We start from the raw sequence: 18,568 nt of genomic DNA, 5'->3' as shown, positions 1-18,568 counted from the left end.
TTGACTAATCACTTACACTGCATGAAAAAGGGCGTTAAAAATAAAAACAATTCTTCATCTGCCGTTGATTTGTTCAATCTGCCTTCCAAAGATTGCAGTAAGGCTTGGTGCACATTTATTCTGCTTTCAGCGCTTGCATAGGGGTTTCCATGTAAATCTCGGCAATACGTGATTCAATAGGAACCCATGACAGAAAATTCCCAATAATGAGGCATATGGAGTCACTTTGGATGTTGTCTGTTCTATGATACGGCAGTGTCTTTTCAAGCGTGCATAAAAGTTTGGTCAGCCAAAGTGTTTTGCACTTCTGTAAAGGTCACCGCTGATCAAAGGCCAAGCAGGGGCCAGAGTAATTCAGCTTTCTTACTATAGTGAATGAATCCCTCGGGGCTTTTATCTGAATCACGTCTCTCAGAGCTTTAGATGGACACCCCAAAGTAAGTGCTCAGCGTAGAGTGCCAGATCAATGTGTTCTCAAATGTTGTGTAAAATGTTCCTTACAAAATCTTCAAATCAATCCACAAAAAAAGCAAGTCCCCACTCAGGTTTGTCATCTCCACGTTACTGGTAGTACAAAGGCTCTAGAGAAGAGAAATGTCTCCTCACCCCCTAAAAGAAATTTTGCAAAATCTGCTCTCTCAAATCCAAACACCTCTTTCCCTTCTGAGCCCCAGTGTGCCCAAACCCCATTTAGTGTTCACTTTTGCCATTTCTGTAGCAATGAGAGCTCGTCCAGTTTATGGGTTCATGTCTCCAGAAGCACAAGCTGGGCATAATGTACTAGGGACTACAACAGCAGTTGGCAATTTACTCAGCAACATTCACTGCTCGTTGATTTTGGAAAACACCAATGGACTAAAAATTGTTACTACACCTGTAGATAAATTCCAAAAGGGGTATAATTTCCAAAATGGGATCACTGGAGGAAGGATTCTGCTCTACTAGCACTTAGGGGCTTTGTATATGGAGTCCGCAAACTATTCTAGGACAATCTGGTGTAGTTTGGAAAATGGAGTCATTTATGAGGGGTTCTGCTGTACTGGCACTTCAGGGGCTCTCCCAGTGGGTCATGGCACCCACAAACCATAACAGTAAAATCTGCACTATAATATGGCGCTCCTTCCCTTCTGAGTTTTGCTTTCTGCCTTAAAAGTAGTTCCTGACTACCTGTGTTGGTGTACTCACGAGAAACATTAGCCCTTGTAAAAATGAAAAACGTGGGGCTAAAACAACATTTTAGTGGTAAAAATTAATTATTCTCTCTTCACCGCCCAATAGTATAAAATTCTGTGCAGCACATGTGTCAATATGATCACTGCACCTCTAGATGAATAAATTGAGGGGTGTAGTTTGTAAAATAAGGTCACATTTGGGGGGTTTATGCTGATCTGGACCATCAAGAGTTCTGCAGATGTAACATGGCACCCTCATTCCAGAACTCTAATATGATGTATCTTCCCTTCTGAGCTTTGCACTGTGCCTCAATAGTAGTCTGGATGAAGAGTGGAGAGGGACACAATCCAAGCTGCTTGAGGTCTAGTCTGAAGTTTCCACAATCAGTGATGGTTTGGGGAGCCATGTCATCTGCTGGTATAGGTCCACTGTGTTCTATCAAGACCAAAGTCAGCACAGTCGTCTACCAGAAAATTTTTGTGCACTTCATGCTTCCCTCTGCCGATAAGCTTTTTGCAGATGGAAATTTCATTCTCCAGCAGAACTTGGCACCTGTCCATACTGCCAGAAGTACCAATACCTGGTTTATAAACAACAGTATCACTGTGATTGATTCGCCAGAAAACTCGCCTGACCTTAACCCCATTGTCAAGAGGAAGAAGACAGACACCAGACCCAACAATGCAGAGGAGCTGAAGGCTGCTATCAAAGCAACTTGGGCTTTTTAACACCTCAGCAGTGCCAGTCTGATCGCCTCCATGCCACGCCGCTTTGATGCAGTAATTGATGCAAAAAGAGCCCCGACTAAGTTTTGAGAGCATTTACTGAACATACATTTCAATAGGCCAATATTTCAAATTTTAAAATCATTTTTCAAGCTAGTGTTATAAAGTATTCTAATTTACTGAGATAATGACTTTTGGGTTTTCATTGGCTGCTAGCCATAATCATCAACATTAACAGAAATAGACACTTGAAATAGATCACTCTGTTTGTAATTACTCTATTTAATATATGAGTTTCACTTTTTGTATTGAAGAACTGAAATAAATTAATTTTTTGAAAATATTCTAATTTTGTGAGAAGCGCCTGTAAATGAAAAGATTGAAAATTTCCGATTTTTTTCACAAATAAAAGTAAGTCATATCAAAGAAATTTTACAACAATCATGAAGTACAATATGTATTGAGAAAACAGTCTCAGAATTAGTGGGATCCATTGAAGCGTTCCAGAATTATTACCACATAAAGTGACACTGGTCAGAATTGTAAAATTTGACCTTGTCATGTAGTTGAAAACAGACTCGGTGAAGGGGTTATTAATGACCCTCCTTGACTACACATTTGTGGTCCTGCCATATTATATTAGGGGGCATTCTCTCTGTAGATTTAGTAGAAGAATAGCCGGACAAAGTATTTTGACCCTTTTGAACCACTATCAGTTCATTAGTGTTGTCATTTTCTTTGCTGTTGCCTGGGCATGGGGACAGAGTGGGAGAAAGGGAAATATATACTTCTGACATTAGGTATTAACATAGTAACATAGTAACATAGTTAGTAAGGCCGAAAAAAGACATTTGTCCATCCAGTTCAGCCTATATTCCATCATAATAAATACCCAGATCTACGTCCTTCTACAGAACCTAATAATTGTATGATACAATATTGTTCTGCTCCAGGAAGACATCCAGGCCTCTCTTGAACCCCTCGACTGAGTTCGCCATCACCACCTCCTCAGGCAAGCAATTCCAGATTCTCACTGCCCTAACAGTAAAGAATCCTCTTCTATGTTGGTGGAAAAACCTTCTCTCCTCCAGACGCAAAGAATGCCCCCTTGTGCCCGTCACCTTCCTTGGTATAAACAGATCCTCAGCGAGATATTTGTATTGTCTCCTTATATACTTATACATGGTTATTAGATCGCCCCTCAGTCGTCTTTTTTCTAGACTAAATAATCCTAATTTCGCTAATCTATCTGGGTATTGTAGTTCTCCCATCCCCTTTATTAATTTTGTTGCCCTCCTTTGTACTCTCTCTAGTTCCATTATATCCTTCCTGAGCACCGGTGCCCAAAACTGGACACAGTACTCCATGTGCGGTCTAACTAGGGATTTGTACAGAGGCAGTATAATGCTCTCATCATGTGTATCCAGACCTCTTTTAATGCACCCCATGATCCTGTTTGCCTTGGCAGCTGCTGCCTGGCACTGGCTGCTCCAGGTAAGTTTATCATTAACTAGGATCCCCAAGTCCTTCTCCCTGTCAGATTTACCCAGTGGTTTCCCATTCAGTGTGTAATGGTGATATTGATTCTTTCTTCCCATGTGTATAACCTTACATTTATCATTGTTAAACCTCATCTGCCACCTTTCAGCCCAAGTTTCCAACTTATCCAGATCCATCTGTAGCAGAATACTATCTTCTCTTGTATTAACTGCTTTACATAGTTTTGTATCATCTGCAAATATCGATATTTTACTGTGTAAACCTTCTACCAGATCATTAATGAATATGTTGAAGAGAACAGGTCCCAATACTGACCCCTGCGGTACCCCACTGGTCACAGCGACCCAGTTAGAGACTATACCATTTATAACCACCCTCTGCTTTCTATCACTAAGCCAGTTACTAACCCATTTACACACATTTTCCCCCAGACCAAGCATTCTCATTTTGTGTACCAACCTCTTGTGCGGCACGGTATCAAACGCTTTGGAAAAATCGAGATATACCACGTCCAATGACTCACCGTGGTCCAGTCTATAGCTTACCTCTTCATAAAAACTGATTAGATTGGTTTGACAGGAGCGATTTCTCATAAACCCATGCTGATATGGAGTTAAACAGTTATTCTCATTGAGATAATCCAGAATAACATCCCTCAGAAACCCTTCAAATATTTTACCAACAATAGAGGTTAGACTTACTGGCCTATAATTTCCAGGTTCACTTTTAGAGCCCTTTTTGAATATTGGCACCACATTTGCTATGCGCCAGTCCTGCGGAACAGACCCTGTCGCTATAGAGTCACTAAAAATAAGAAATAATGGTTTATCTATTACATTACTTAGTTCTCTTAGTACTCGTGGGTGTATGCCATCCGGACCCGGAGATTTATCTATTTTAATCTTATTTAGCCGGTTTCGCACCTCTTCTTGGGTTAGATTGGTGACCCTTAATATAGGGTTTTCATTGTTTCTTGGGATTTCACCTAGCATTTCATTTTCCACCGTGAATACCGTGGAGAAGAAGGTGTTTAATATGTTAGCTTTTTCCTCGTCATCTACAACCATTCTTTCCTCACTATTTTTTAAGGGGCCTACATTTTCAGTTTTTATTCTTTTACTATTGATATAGTTGAAGAACAGTTTGGGATTAGTTTTACTCTCCTTAGCAATGTGCTTCTCTGTTTCCTTTTTGGCAGTTTTAATTAGTTTTTTAGATAAAGTATTTTTCTCCCTATAGTTTTTTAGAGCTTCAATGGTGCCATCCTGCTTTAGTAGTGCAAATGCTTTCTTTTTACTGTTAATTGCCTGTCTTACTTCTTTGTTTAGCCACATTGGGTTTTTCCTATTTCTAGTCCTTTTATTCCCACAAGGTATAAACCGCTTACACTGCCTATTTAGGATGTTCTTAAACATTTCCCATTTATTATCTGTATTCTCATTTCTGAAGTGCTTCATTGAAGTGCTTCATATGTGGTGCCTTATACAGTTTGTGAAGCCAATTGCAGGATTGGATTATAAAAGGAAGGGGAAGTATACCGGAATGATTCTACTTTCCATTCTTTTTGTAATCTCCTAGATTTGGTGTAAAAACATGCATAAAATGCATAGTAATGCTGTAAAAGCAACCCAACTGATTGCACATTATCTGTTCCATATATTATGACTTAGGTTAAATATTCATGTGACATGAAAACTGAAGACCTAAAAGAAGATGAAGAGTTTTATCCTGCTGTGAACGAGCTGTACGAGGGAATTCCTACAGATGTCATTGGTAGGTAATAACTAAAGGGAGTTAGTCATGATAAAATTGTTCACTGTATGAAAAGAATATATAAACGTGTTCACTATGAAATGTAAGGGTATATGCACACAGCGTTTTTGAGTTTTGGAGAGGGTCTTAGTTTGCTCCAGATGATGCCTGAAAAAAATAATCAAAAAATGTTTGAAAGACTATTCGTATATATTTCTAATGTAAAATCAACTTGTGTTCATACACTGTGTGCAGAATTATTAGGCAAGTTGTATTTTAATCACATGATGCTTTTTATAAATGTTGGTTGTTCTACTCCAAGCTGTTCAGGCTTGAGAGCCAACTACCAATTTAGTAAATCAGGTGATGTGCATCTCTGTAATGAGGAGGGGTGTTGTCAAATTACATCAAAATCCTATATGAGGTGTGCTTAATTATTAGGCAACTTCCTTTCCTTTGGCAAAATGGGTCAGAAGAGAGATTTGACGTGCTCTGAAAAGTCCAAAATTGTGAGATGTCTTGCAGAGGGATGCAGCAGTCTTGAAATTGCCAAATTTTTGAAGCGTGATCACCGAACAATCAAGCTTTTCATGGCAAATAGCCAACAGGGTCGTAAGAATCGTGTTGGGCAAAAAAAGCGCAAAATAACTGCCCATGAATTGAGGAAAATCAAGCGTGAAGCTGCCAAGATGCCATTTGCCACCAGTTTTGCCATATTTCAGAGCTGCAACGTTACTGGAGTAACAAAAAGCACAAGGTGTGTGATACTCAGGGACATGGCTAAGGTAAGGAAGACTGAAAAACGACCACCTTTGTACAAGAAACCTAAGATAAAATGTCAAGACTGGGCCAAGAAATATCTTAAGACTGACTTTTCAAAGGTTTTATGGACTGATGAAATGAGAGTGACTCTTGATGGGCCAGATGGAAGGGCCAGAGGCTGGATCAGTAAAGGGCAGAGAGCTCCACTCTGACTCAGACGCCAGCAAGGTGGAGGTGGGGTACTGGTATGGGCTGGTATCATCAAAGATGAACTTGTGGGATCTTTTCAGGTTGAGGATGGAGTGAAGCTCAACTCCCAGACCTACTGCCAGTTTCTGGAAGACAACTTCTTCAAGCAGTGGTACAGGAAGAAGTCGGTATCGTTCAAGAAAAACATGATTTTCATACAGGACAATGCTCCATCACATGCCTCCAACTACTCCACAGCGTGGCTGGCCAGTTAAGGTCTCAAAGAAGAAAAAATAATGACATGGCCCCCTTGGTCACCTGATCTGAACCCCATAGAGAACCTGTGGTCCCTCATAAAATGTGAGATCTACAGGGAGGGAAAACAGTACACCTCTCGGAACAGTGTCTGGGAGGCTGTGGTGGCTGCTGCACGCAATGTTGATCGTAAACAGATCAAGCAACTGACAGAATCTATGGATGGGAGGCTGTTAAGTGTCATCATAAAGAAAGGTGGCTATATTGGTCACTAATTTTTTTGGGTTTTGTTTTTGCATGTCAGAAATGTTTTATTTCTAAATTTTGTGCAGTTATATTGGTTTACCTGGTGAAAATAAACAAGTGAGATGGGAATATATTTGGTTTTTATTAAGTTGCCTAATAATTCTGCACAGTAATAGTTACCTGCACAAACAGATATCCTCCTAAGATAGCCAAATCTAAAAAAAACACTTCAACTTCCAAAAATATTAAGCTTTGATATTTATGAGTCTTTTGGGTTGATTGGAACATAGTTGTTGATCAATACTAAAAATAATCCTCTAAAATACAACTTGCCTAATAATTCTGCACACGGTGTATATTCAGTCGTTTGTGCTCAGTGCTCAATGGACTGAACATCTGACCAGCAAAGTGGTGATATTGACGTAACTCACTCATACACGGATAACTGGAATAATTAAACCTAGAAAACAGAGAAGCTGAAGCCTGCATAGCTAAAACACCTTCTTGAACCTGGCAGCCTAAAAGACCGTCGAGGGGTTTCTGGTACCTCCTGAGCAACCAGAGGGGAGGCCGCTGCACCCAGAGTGATGAGATTTAATGCACGTGCACAAAGGGAATGTACGGAGAATAATAAATGAAACAAGAATGATCTCCCGCCAACCTAAGGAAAAAGAAAAGGTGCTGGAAAGGCAGACAAACACACAGCAGAAATACACACGCCAAGCAGGAAAAATCCCTTCCCTGTAGGGCTGGAAGTCTTTAGCACTAATCCTCTTAGAAGTATAGCCAACAAGGAAGTGTAATGTAGGAAGAATATACAGAGGCTTGCAAAAGTATTACCCCCCTTAGCTTTTTACCTATTTTTTTTTTACATTACAACCTGTCTTTAAATATATTTTTTTTTTAATCCACTAGTGGTAAAGCGAGTCCGCAAGAAAAACAACATATGTCCTCACATAGAAGCATTCCAAGGGCCAGTATACAGAAAAATACCGCTCTTGGAACCACGCTGTGGAAAAGTATATTTAATATCTCCGGAAGATGTGGAAAACAACTAGGTCCACACAGTAAAGGTATAGATTAGGGCAGTGGTGTGCCAGTGGTGTCACCAAAAGTCCGATGAAATTCCAGAAGTACAAAATTGACACAAAAAATTGTATATAAAGCCTCAAATAAAATATATATGAGGTCCCTGGGTCACCCCAGTGAATGTTACCAATGATCCAGTACCTTAAGTGCCACTACTAAAAGCAATATTTATACCATGCAATTAATAAAAGAATTACCTTAGTCAATGTAGGTTGTTCTTGGCACAGTGCGTTGGTTGTAGCAAGAAGAGGGATAGCGACAACTATTGGGAAAGCTGGTTGCACTGGCTGTTAGGAGAACCACACCATAATAACTGCTGTGGAAAGCTGGGTACAGTGGTAGCAATCTGACTAATCTTGCTGATGATGCATTGGTGGGCAGCATGGTGGCGCAGTGGTTAGCACAGCAGCCTTGCAGCGCTGGAGTCCTGGGTTCAGACCCCACCAAGGACAACATCTGCAAAGAGTTTGTATTTTCTCTCCGTGTTTGCTCCAGTTACTCCGGTTTCCTCCCACATTCCAAAGACATACTGACAGGGAATTTAGATTGTGAGCCCCAACGGGGACAGCGATGATGTGTGCAAACTGTAAAGCGCTGCGGAATATGTTAGTGCTATATAAAAATAAAGATTATTATTATTATTATTGGTTGTAAAGAGAAAATGGATACCGATCAATGTTGGGAAAGCTGGGTGCACTGGCAGTTAGGAGAAGTACACCATAATTACTGCTGTAGAAAGCTGGGTACGATCTAATTGTGCTGCTGGTTCAAGTAGCAATACCTCTCTTAAAACCACGCTGGGGAAAATATAATGTCGCCAAAAGATGGAAGACGTGGAAACAACTAGGTCCACACTAGTGTTGAGCCACCCCCCTAGTGTTCGACTTCGGTTCATGGAATTGTGGCACATTTGATGAACACTGTCGAACCCCATTGAAACCAATGGCAGGCAAACACCTACAAACACTTAGAAAACACATAGAAAACCCCTTAAAAGGTGTCCAAAAGCTGCCAAACTACTCAGAAGACACAACAAACGCATGGAAAAGTCACAAGTACATATAGTCATGCGAAAAGAAAAGAGGTGGAGGAGGAAAAGGAGGAGGAGACACAGATATAGGCATGTCATGCCCTTCTAAAATCAAGAAAGGCTGGAGTAAAAATCTAAAATCAGCCTACCAACACCCAGACGTCGTCACAAAATTTAAAAAAAAAGAAATATCTTTAGGTAGAATGGTGGCGGGTCCATTCAGAACACTTCCCTTAGAAGACGTAGTGGTATCCCCGTTGGGAGTCGTGCCATAAAAGGAACCCAATACATTCAGACTAATCCACCATTTGTCATATCCAAGGGGCAGGTCAGTAAACGACAACATCGACGCAGAACCAAGTACAGTACTATATACTGTATCTCCTTTGACGAGGCAATCAGGCGGATCAAGAAGTTGGGAAGGGGCACCCTAATGGCCAAAATAGACATTGAGGGGGTGTTGCGGTTACTACCTGTGCCTCCGAATAGTGTCCGCCTATTGGGCCGCTTCTGTGAAGAAGCATACTACATAGATCACTGTTTGCCCATGGGGTGCTCCATATCCTGCTCACTATTTGAGGCGTTTAGTTGCTTCCTCGAATGGGTCGTCATGAATGTTTCTAAGGGGGCACATATTATCCATTACCTTGACGACTTCTTATGCCTGGGCCCAAAAGATTCGCCACAGTGTGAATACACGCGGTAGTCCACCTGTGAGAAGGAGAGAGCTGGAGGGAGAGCAGACACCCCAGACCCGAGGGGTTAGATTGAGAAAGGAAGAAGGCGGTGTAGCTTGCTTCATGGGCGGGTACTCTGCTGAGTAGCAGAAACTGCTACTAGGCCCAAAGTATTGCCTGTGCTAGATGCAGTTAAAAATTTGTACTTAGATAAACAGGCAGTGTAGCTTGCTTCATGGGTGGGGTACTCTGCTGACTAGCAGACACTGAAGCTTTGGAGCAGACCTCTGAATCCCTGGCCATAGTATGAGTAAACAGCTATGCAGACTCGACCATCTGTGTTACCCCAAGCCATAGTGTATTTAGTTTCTAAAGGTTAAAAGCGGGGGAGTGACCCCACCCACCTGGAATTGACGATGCCAACGTCATGTAAAAAACAGCAAGGGACTCCAAAAAGAGTCTCCATGTTTTCCAAAAATTGGGCCACAGACACCACTTAAGTGGCATCAATTTCCCCAGAGTTTCTTAAAATGGTGAGGTGATTTTCAAAAATCATCAAGCTTTTAGTCTCCCCAGGATGACACAGGGGTAGATATGTCCTTGCGGATCCAGGATTTGTTCATCTTGATGAACATTAGTCTGTCTACATTCTCACTGGACAGCCGTGTGCGCTTATCTGTCAGCACACCACCAGCAGCGCTGAACACACGTTAAGAGAGAACGCTGGCTGCGGGGCACGACAAGATCTCCAAGGCGTGAGGAGCTCAGGCTTTTTTTCCAGATTGGAAGCCCAAAATGAGCAAGGGTCCAGTTCCACAGTCATGGCATCGATGTTACCTTGGGGATACTCCTGTACCATCCTCTCTAGGCATTGGCTATGCGTCAGACTTCTTGTCTCCTGTGGCCTTGCAAAGGATGGTCTAAAAAATTGTTGAAGCGACTGGAAAAAATTGCTGTTACCACCAGATACGATGTTACGTTATGGTTTGAGTGATGACTCAACAGTCCCACGGTTGGCAAGTTAGAACTCAGAGATTCACTACGTGAACCACTAGTGTTTTATGGAAAAGCAGATGTAAGATTCTGTAACAGTCTCTGCTGATACTCCTGCATGCGTGAATCCCTTTCTACGGCAGGAATTATTTTGCCAAATTTACTTTCATGCCGGGGATCTAAGAGTGTGGCAACCCAGTAGTCTGCATTACTTCGGATTCTGACAATCCGAGGGTCATGTTGCAGGAAGTGCAGCAAGGAGGCACTCATGTGTCTTGCGCATCCTTGGGGACCAAGTCCTTGTTGTCTTGGTGGCGGCGAGGTGAGAATCATGCTTCCTTCCTCTGTCCTCTCCCCCCAACCTCGCACAACAGAAATTTGATCAAGGTCTCCCTCATCTGACGAGTCTTCCATGCCCAGCGCCAGTTTGTCCTCCACTTCTTCCTCGGCTCCTGCACCTTCCTCAACAGTTTGGCTGCTACCATGTGCCCTTGGTTATCTCTTCCGCATACGACTCCTCCTGTTCCTCCTCCTCTTGTCCCACCACCTGACTCTGAATACTTTTTAAGGTGTGCTCCAGCATGTAAATGACCGGAATAGTCATGCTGATAATGGCATCGTCAGCACTAAACATCTTCGTAGCTATTTCAAAACTGTGGAGAAGGGTGCATAGGTCAATGATCTTAGACCACTCCTGCAGCGTGATTTGCCCCACCTCTGGATCTCGTTGGCCCAGGCTATACATCATAACGTATTGCACTAGAGCTCGTCGTTGCTACCACAGTCGCTGCAGAGTTGAATTCCACCGTGTGGGCACATCGCATTTCAGCCGGTGAACTGGCAGGCCCAACGACTTCTGTAGAGATGTAAGTCGTTGAGCTGTGGGATGCAAACGGTGGAAGTGAGCACACAGCGACAGTGCCCTCTGCAGAATCCCATCTAGTCCGGGATAGTGGGATAAAAATTGCTGCACAACCAGGTTCAAAATGTGAGCCATACAAGGCCCGTGTGTGACATTGCCCCGGCGAAGGGCCGCACCATGGTTTGCAGCATTGTCGCACACGGCCTTCCCTGGCTGCAGGTTCAGTGGAGACAACCATTGATGGAACTCGGTCTCCAGAGCTGACCACAACTCTTGAGCTGTGTGACTCCCATTTCCCAGACATTTCAAGGTAAACACCGCCTGATGCCATTGAGCCCTGGTGACAGCATAGCAAGGAGGTGTGCAGGATTCCCTCTGCGCAGTTAGAACGCGGGTGGCATTACCAGACAGGCTTTGGGTGCAGGTGGAGGACCGAGAGGAGGTTGAGGAGGCAGAAGCAGTGGAGGAACTTATAGATACAGAGGATCGACGCGCAACTCTTGGGGACGAGTTGGACAGCAGCCCCTTCTGCTGTCACCATAGTTACCCAGTGCCCAGTCACCAACATGTAACGCCCCTGTCTGTAACAACCCTGCCGGCATCACTGCATGGCCTTCCATTCCCCACCTGCCTATTACATCTACTCACTCACCCAGTGTCATGCTGTGAGATCTGTCTGCTGCCGGATCCATGCCATGTGCTTCATGGCCGCTTACTCTGTGTACACTTCCTGGCTGTGTGCATAGGGGGGCGGCGCCAGCAACTCCGAATTCTTATTGGGACTGTGTGCACCTCCCTAAGGTGTCTCTGGCCAATAGCCTAGTGGCCTCTGATACTTAAGGCATCTTCACCCATTGGAGGATGCCTGAGCAAACCATTTCCCTCAGTTATCACTTGCTACTGAGCTGCCAGGTCGTGTCTGTTTCCTGTCTCTGAGGGCTGCAATTAGCAGGCCTTCATCTGTGTTCTGTTTGTGTATCTGTGTCAGTTTCTGTCTGAACTCTGGTCTATGTCCGTTCCTGTTCCTCCTTTGTCATTAGTCATTTCCCACTCTGCTGTGTGTACCTCTGTCTTATCTTTCTGCTCTGTTCGCCACTGTCTGTGGCTTTGCTTCTCTCTGCTCTGTTCTGCCACAACCTGTGGATCTGTGTCTCTCAGCCTTGCTCTCTGCTCTGTACTCTGTGGCTTTGCTCTCAGCTGTGCTCTCTAACTTTGCTCTGCACTCAGACCTTGCTCTGCACTCTGTGGCTTTGCTCTGTCGCTCCGCTCAGCTCTCGCTCTGCAGCTCTGCTCCTTGTGGTTCTACCTGGCTCCACCTCCTGCGTTTCTGCACGTGGCTCCTTCTCCTTCTCTGCTCTTAGCTCCGCCTTCACCTTCTCTGCTCTTAGCTCCGCCTTCATCTCTGCTCTTAGCTCCGCCTTCTCTGCTCTTAGCTCCACCTCCTGTGGTTCTGCTTTGCATCCGTTCTTGCTCTACCTCTGCTCAGCAACTTGACATACAGGTCTCTACCTGTCTGTTTATATTTACCAGTCTGAACAGGTTCTTACCTGTTTCCATACACCCGCCTGTATACCAGATCCTACCAGAGTATCAGCCCTGTCCGCCTGTCTGCCAGTGCCAGCCGTGCCCGCCTGTCTGTCTGTATCTCCGTCAAGCCAGTCTGCCCGTCAGGGCCTCTGCCGTACCCATCTGTCAGCCAGTGTCACAGCCGTGCCTGCCTGCCTGTGTCTTGTCCCTGGTGGGATCAGCATCCACAGTCCGACTCCACCCTGGAGTGGTACCTGGTAGCTTCCTATTGCACAAGTCTGACCTCACCATCAGAGGCTCCAACGAACACCTAGGAAGCTACTTCCAGGGAAGTTTGGTCTGTGGTCCAGTGGGGCCACACCCCCAGACGCCCGCACCAACCAGTCTCGGTGCGAGCATTAGACTGTCCATGTCTACTCATCCAAGTGTCTGTGGTGAAATGCACCCTGTCACACACAGAGTTTCTCAAGGAAGCGGTGATGTTGTGTGCGACATGCTGGTGTAGCGCAGGCACAGCTTGAGAAGTAGTGGCGACTGGGCATCTGGTACTGGGGCACTGCGACGGACATAAGGTCTCGAAAATCCTCTGTGTCCACCAGGCGGAAAGGCAGCATTTCTGTAGCCAACAGCTTGCAGATGGTGAAATCCAACCTCTTAGCTTTGTAATGGCTAGGAGGAAACCGTCTTTCACTTGTCCACATCTGAGGGATCGAGGGCTGGCTGCCGTGCTTAGACGTGGTTGAGTAGGTTGTACCCGACAAACTGCTGGTCTGTGAGGAAGGTGCAGGCGGAGATATTATGTTACCTTGATCAAAATGTGGTGGTCTCGATGTTGGAGAGCGCCCAACACCAGCAGGTGTTTCCACTTGCAAATGTACTGACGACCTGCCAATCACACTGGCTGTTGCAGGTAAAGAGCTGGAAAGTCTGCGTCCAAAACGGTGTGCGACTGCTGTCCCCACAGTCACAGAGGATGAAGAGGCCGTGGATGCACTTGATGGGGCAGAGCGCTCAACACCTGCAGGTGTTTCCACTTGCAAATGTACTGACGACCTGCCAATCACACTGGCTGTTGCAGGTAAAGAGCTGGAAGGTCTGCGTCCAAAACCATGTGCGACAGCTGTCCCCACAGTCACAGAGGATGAAGAGGCCATGGATGCACTTGATGGAGCAGACGGTGGTTGGCCCGGCCCACTAGGCCGCATTGTAGCACAGTGAGCTTCCCACTGCAACTTATGCCTCATATCCATGTGACTGTTCATGCATGAAGTACTCAAACTTTTCATTTTTTGGCCTCTACTGAGATTTTGTTGAAAAATCTTACAGACAACATGAGTTGGGTCATCCTTTGCAATCTCAAAAACTGCCCAGGCTATGCAAGGCTTAGAGCCCATATGACCTGAAGAGCCACCACGACTTGTGCTCAGAGGCACAGTTGTGGTTGAGGATGCAGTTGTTGACGTGCTTCCAGTACTCTGTCCAGGAAGGCGCAACATAACCTCGTCGTCACTAGCATCCTCCTCTGCTGACCTCATGGACTGGCGGACTGTGGGTTGACAGTAAGTGGGGTCTCCAACCTCGTCATTATCACCCTGTGTGTTCTCACACCTGTCGTCCTCAGAGCCAACCTCTTCCTGCCCTGACCGAAAAGTCAAGTTTTCGTTCCAATCAGGTATCTCAGTCTCATCATTGTGTCCACCAACAGGAGTTACAGTTTGGGAACGAGGGTATACATTATGCTCAGAACCTTCTTCATCTGGGCCTTTATCCGACTCACAAAGATTCTGGGCACCAGTGCTGATCGTTTCCTCGTCTGGATTCACAGAAGCTCTGGAGCAGACCTCTGATTCCAAGGCTAAAGTATGAGTAAACAGTTCTGCAGATTCAACCATCTGTGTTACCCCATACTCAGATGGGCGGCTGGAGACTTGGGAGCTATGAGGAAGCAAGTGCAATTGGGGTGACAACTCTGAGGCCTGGAGTTGTTGTGATGTTGAAGTTGACACGGAGGAGAGTCTACTTGAACGAGCACTTGATATCCGTTCAAGCACCTGCTCTTTTTGTGCCTCATCTGGAATTTGTAGCGATGCTCGTAGTAATGGTTGTAAGAAAGGGATCATATCAGATTGTCCACGAAAAGAAGTAGACATCTTGCTTTGGCTGGAAGATGGTCTTTCTCTGCAGATGTTACTGTTGCTTTACCACCTACCCCACGGACACAACCTTTTTTTTTACCTTTCCAACAGGCCTATTCCCCTTTCCACCAGCAGAAGGCCTTTTGCCACTCATTTTGGTGCTTACCTAATTGGCAACTCTGTAGTTGTTGGCACAAAAAACGATGGATGGAAACCGAGCAGAGCTGAGTGGCCAAACTATGGTACTAGCCCAAAACGATTTACTGGGTTAGATCCAGTAAAAAAATTATTAGATACACAGGCGGTGTAGCTAGCTTCACAGGCGGGCTACTCAGCTGACGTTCAGACACTGCTACTGAGCCCAAAATGATTTACTGGGTTAGATGCAGTACAAAATTATTAGATACACAGGCGGTGTAGCTAGCTTCACAGGCGGGCTACTCCGCTGACGTGCAGACACTGCTACTAAGCCCAAAACGATTTACTGGGTTAGATGCAATAAAAAATTATTAGATACACGGGCGGTGTAGCTAGCTTCACAGGCAGGCTACTCCTCTGACATGCAGACACTGCTACTAAGCCCAAAACAATTTACTGGGTTAGATGCAGTAAAAATTTAGACACACAGGCGGTGTAGCTAGCTTCACAGGTAGTCTACTCCGATGACTACCAGACAATGCTACTAGCCCATGTAACAACTCTGCTGGCATCACGGCATGGCCTCTCATTTCTCACACAATCTTACCCACTGCTCCAGGCCATGATGTGGTTTCTGTTTCATGCCAGCTCCATGTTCTGTCTCTCTGCTCTATGCATGCTTCCTGTCTGTGTGCATAGGGGGCCGGCGCCTGAAATCTCTGGTTCTTATAGGAATCAGGTGCATCTGTCTAATCTGTTCCTGACCAATTACCAAGAGGCCTCCTGTATATAGTGCAGCTTCACCCTGTGGTCTGGGCCTGTGCAATGTGTTTGCTCAGTTAGTGTTTAGCTTCTGAGTTTGCCAGGTCTTGCTCTGTGTTACTCCCTCTCTGGAGGCTTTTCTCTGTGCTATTGCCTTGATCTTGTTGTCCGCCCTCCAGGAGGCAGAATATCCTGGTCCCTGTGTCTTTGTCCTTGTGTCTTGTTCCATTGCCTTGTCTGTACTTTGTCTTATCTCGGTCTCCTTGTCTGTGGCTTCCTTCCCTGCTGTGTCTTTCCTTGTGTTCTCAGTCTGCTTCTGCTCCGCACTCTTGTGGCTCTGCCTGCTTGTAGCTTTGTGGCTTGATCTCTACTCCGCACTCCTGCGGTTCTGCTCCATTCTACTCTGCTCCGCTCCCGTTGCTGCAGTAATCTTTTGCTGCAACTTCTCTCAATCCTTGCGGTTCCACTCTGCTTAGCTTTAGCAGTATCTATTGCTGCAGCTCCTGTCCGCAATACTTGTGGTTCCACTCTGCTTAGCTTCAGCAGTATCTCTTGCTGCAGCTCCTCTCCACATTCCTTGTGGCTCCGCTCTGCTTAGCCTTTGTTGCTACGCTATCTCTTGCTGCTCTTCCGCTCCTATCTGCAGTCTTGCACTTTACTTCCTGTGTGAACAGGTCCCAACCTGTTCCTTCATGCTCCTTTCCTTCTGGCTTGTTTCCGTACCTGCACCTCCTGTGTGAACAGGTCCCTACCTGTTCCTTCATATTTCATATCCGTTCCTGCACCTCCAGTGTGAACAGGTCCCTACCTGTTCCTCCAAACTACATATCTGTACCTGCACCTCCAGTGTGAACAGGCCCCTACCTGTTCCTTCATATACCACATCAACCAGTCCTGTGTTTCCTGCTATCCTAGCCAGTCCTGTGTTTCCTGCCATCCTAGCCAGTCCTGTGTTTCCTGCCATCCTAGCCAGTCCTGTGTTTCCTGCCGTCCTAGCCAGTCCTGTGTTTCCTGCCGTCCTTGCCAGTCCTGTGTTCTCTGCCGTGTCTCTGCCAGCCCTGTGTTCTCTGCCGTGTCTCTGCCAGCCCCGTGTTTCTGCCGTGTCTCTGCCAGCCCTGTGTTCTCTGCCGTGCCAGCCTACTTGTCTGAGTTCCAGCCGTGCTCTTCTGCCAGTCCTGCCTGATGCCCGCACCAATCCTGGTGTTCCTGTTTCCCAAGTGGGATCAGCAGCCACAGCCAGACACCACCCTGGAGTAGCACCTGGCAGCTGCCTGCTGCACAAGCCTGACCTCACCATCAGAGGCTCCAGCGAAACCCCAGGCAGCTGTCATAGTCACGCCCCTTCCAGGGTAGTCTGGTTTGTGGCACAGTGGGGCCACAAACCCCCCGAGCTCACGCCCACCAGTCAGGGCGTGAGCGTGACAGCCCAAAAGGATTGGCGGAGATAGATTACACCAAAGGCTGTGACATACACTTGCACAGCACTGGCACAGACCTGCCTGGCAAAAAGTGCTATGATCTGCTGTAACCTACCCTGAAAAGGGCTGATATTACAACTAGTCCCGACTCCCTAAACCTATCTCTCTCAATCTAACTGCAAATTCACTCGCAATTCACACTCTTATATTGTATAGCGCCCACAGCAGCAGCGGTGCCGTCTAACACTAAGCTGCAGCAGTGAGGAAATGCTAGCAACGGGGAAAATGTCTGGTTCTTATAGGGCAAGGACATGTCACATACACAGCTAATGACATATGCCCTTGCTTGTGTGCATCACATGCACTTTGCTGTGTGTGTGTGTGTGTGTGTGTGTGCACTGCTGATAGGCTGAGAGACTGCACCGCCCCACTGTAAGGCTGGTTTCACATTTGCATTTAAAAACACGTTTTTAACACAAACGCATTTGGTGAAAAAACGCGTTTAAACGCTGCGTTTTTTTAGACACAAGCGTTTTTGCATGTTTTAAAAGAAATGCGGCGTTTTGACGCGTTTAACATGCGTTTTTTCCTGTGTTTGCGTTTTTGAAACGCATTATGAGAAGTGTGTGACAGCTGCCAATCATCAAAATCAACTAGAAAACCCACTATAAACATAAATAGCTAGGGTTAGGGTTAGGATCCCTAGTAACCCTAGGGATCCTAACCCCAAACCTAACCCTAACCCTAGCGATCCTAACTCTAACCCTAACCCTAGGGATCCTAACCCTAGGGATCCTAACCCTTAGGGTTAGGGTTAGGATCCCTTAGGGTTAGGGTTGGGGGGTGGCTTATCAGTGTGTATTCTTGTGTTTTTCTATTAAAACGCATGCAAACGCATGTGCTTAAAAGCGCATGCGTTTACATAGACATCAATACTTTTTTTGCCATGAAAAAACGCATGCGGTTCTTTGCGGCAAAAAAAACGCCGCTAGAAATTACTACATGTTGCATTTCTGCAACAAAATGCATGCATAGAAACGACGCATGCGTCGTCAAAATGCGGCAAAACGCACGCAAAAAAACGCATGCATTTTTAATGTTAAGTATAGGAAAAAAACGCATGCGTTTTTTTGCGCTAAAACGCAAAAAAAAAAACGCAAATGTGAAACCAGCCTAAATGCGGGAAAGAAAAAAAAATGGAGATCGGCATTATTTCAGCACAGATCTATCCCCCGCCTTTCCCCCGCACACTATACACTGAAACAATCTATTAACATTGATAAACAGTTTTAATGTGAAAATCAAGTTAAGGTTTTGGTGAACGAACAGTTATCG

The 18,568-nt window shown here is 45.3% G+C and overlaps 1 protein-coding gene across 2 annotated transcripts in view; it reads left to right on the top strand.

Annotated features, from left to right (window-relative positions):
• Positions 1 to 18,568, top strand: part of LOC138667074 (zinc finger protein ZFP2-like) — a 163,267-nt gene that overhangs the window by 97,072 nt on the left and 47,627 nt on the right. For both annotated transcript variants that reach the window (XM_069755345.1, XM_069755344.1), the window contains one exon: positions 5,069 to 5,171. In XM_069755345.1, coding sequence (XP_069611446.1) covers positions 5,069 to 5,171 — 103 coding nt within the window. The remainder of the gene's footprint in view (positions 1 to 5,068; positions 5,172 to 18,568) is intronic.

The sequence above is a fragment of the Ranitomeya imitator genome, chromosome 2, assembly GCF_032444005.1.
Source record: "Ranitomeya imitator isolate aRanImi1 chromosome 2, aRanImi1.pri, whole genome shotgun sequence".
Lineage (NCBI taxonomy): Eukaryota > Metazoa > Chordata > Amphibia > Anura > Dendrobatidae > Ranitomeya > Ranitomeya imitator.
This window is presented reverse-complemented; position numbering and strand designations above follow the sequence as displayed.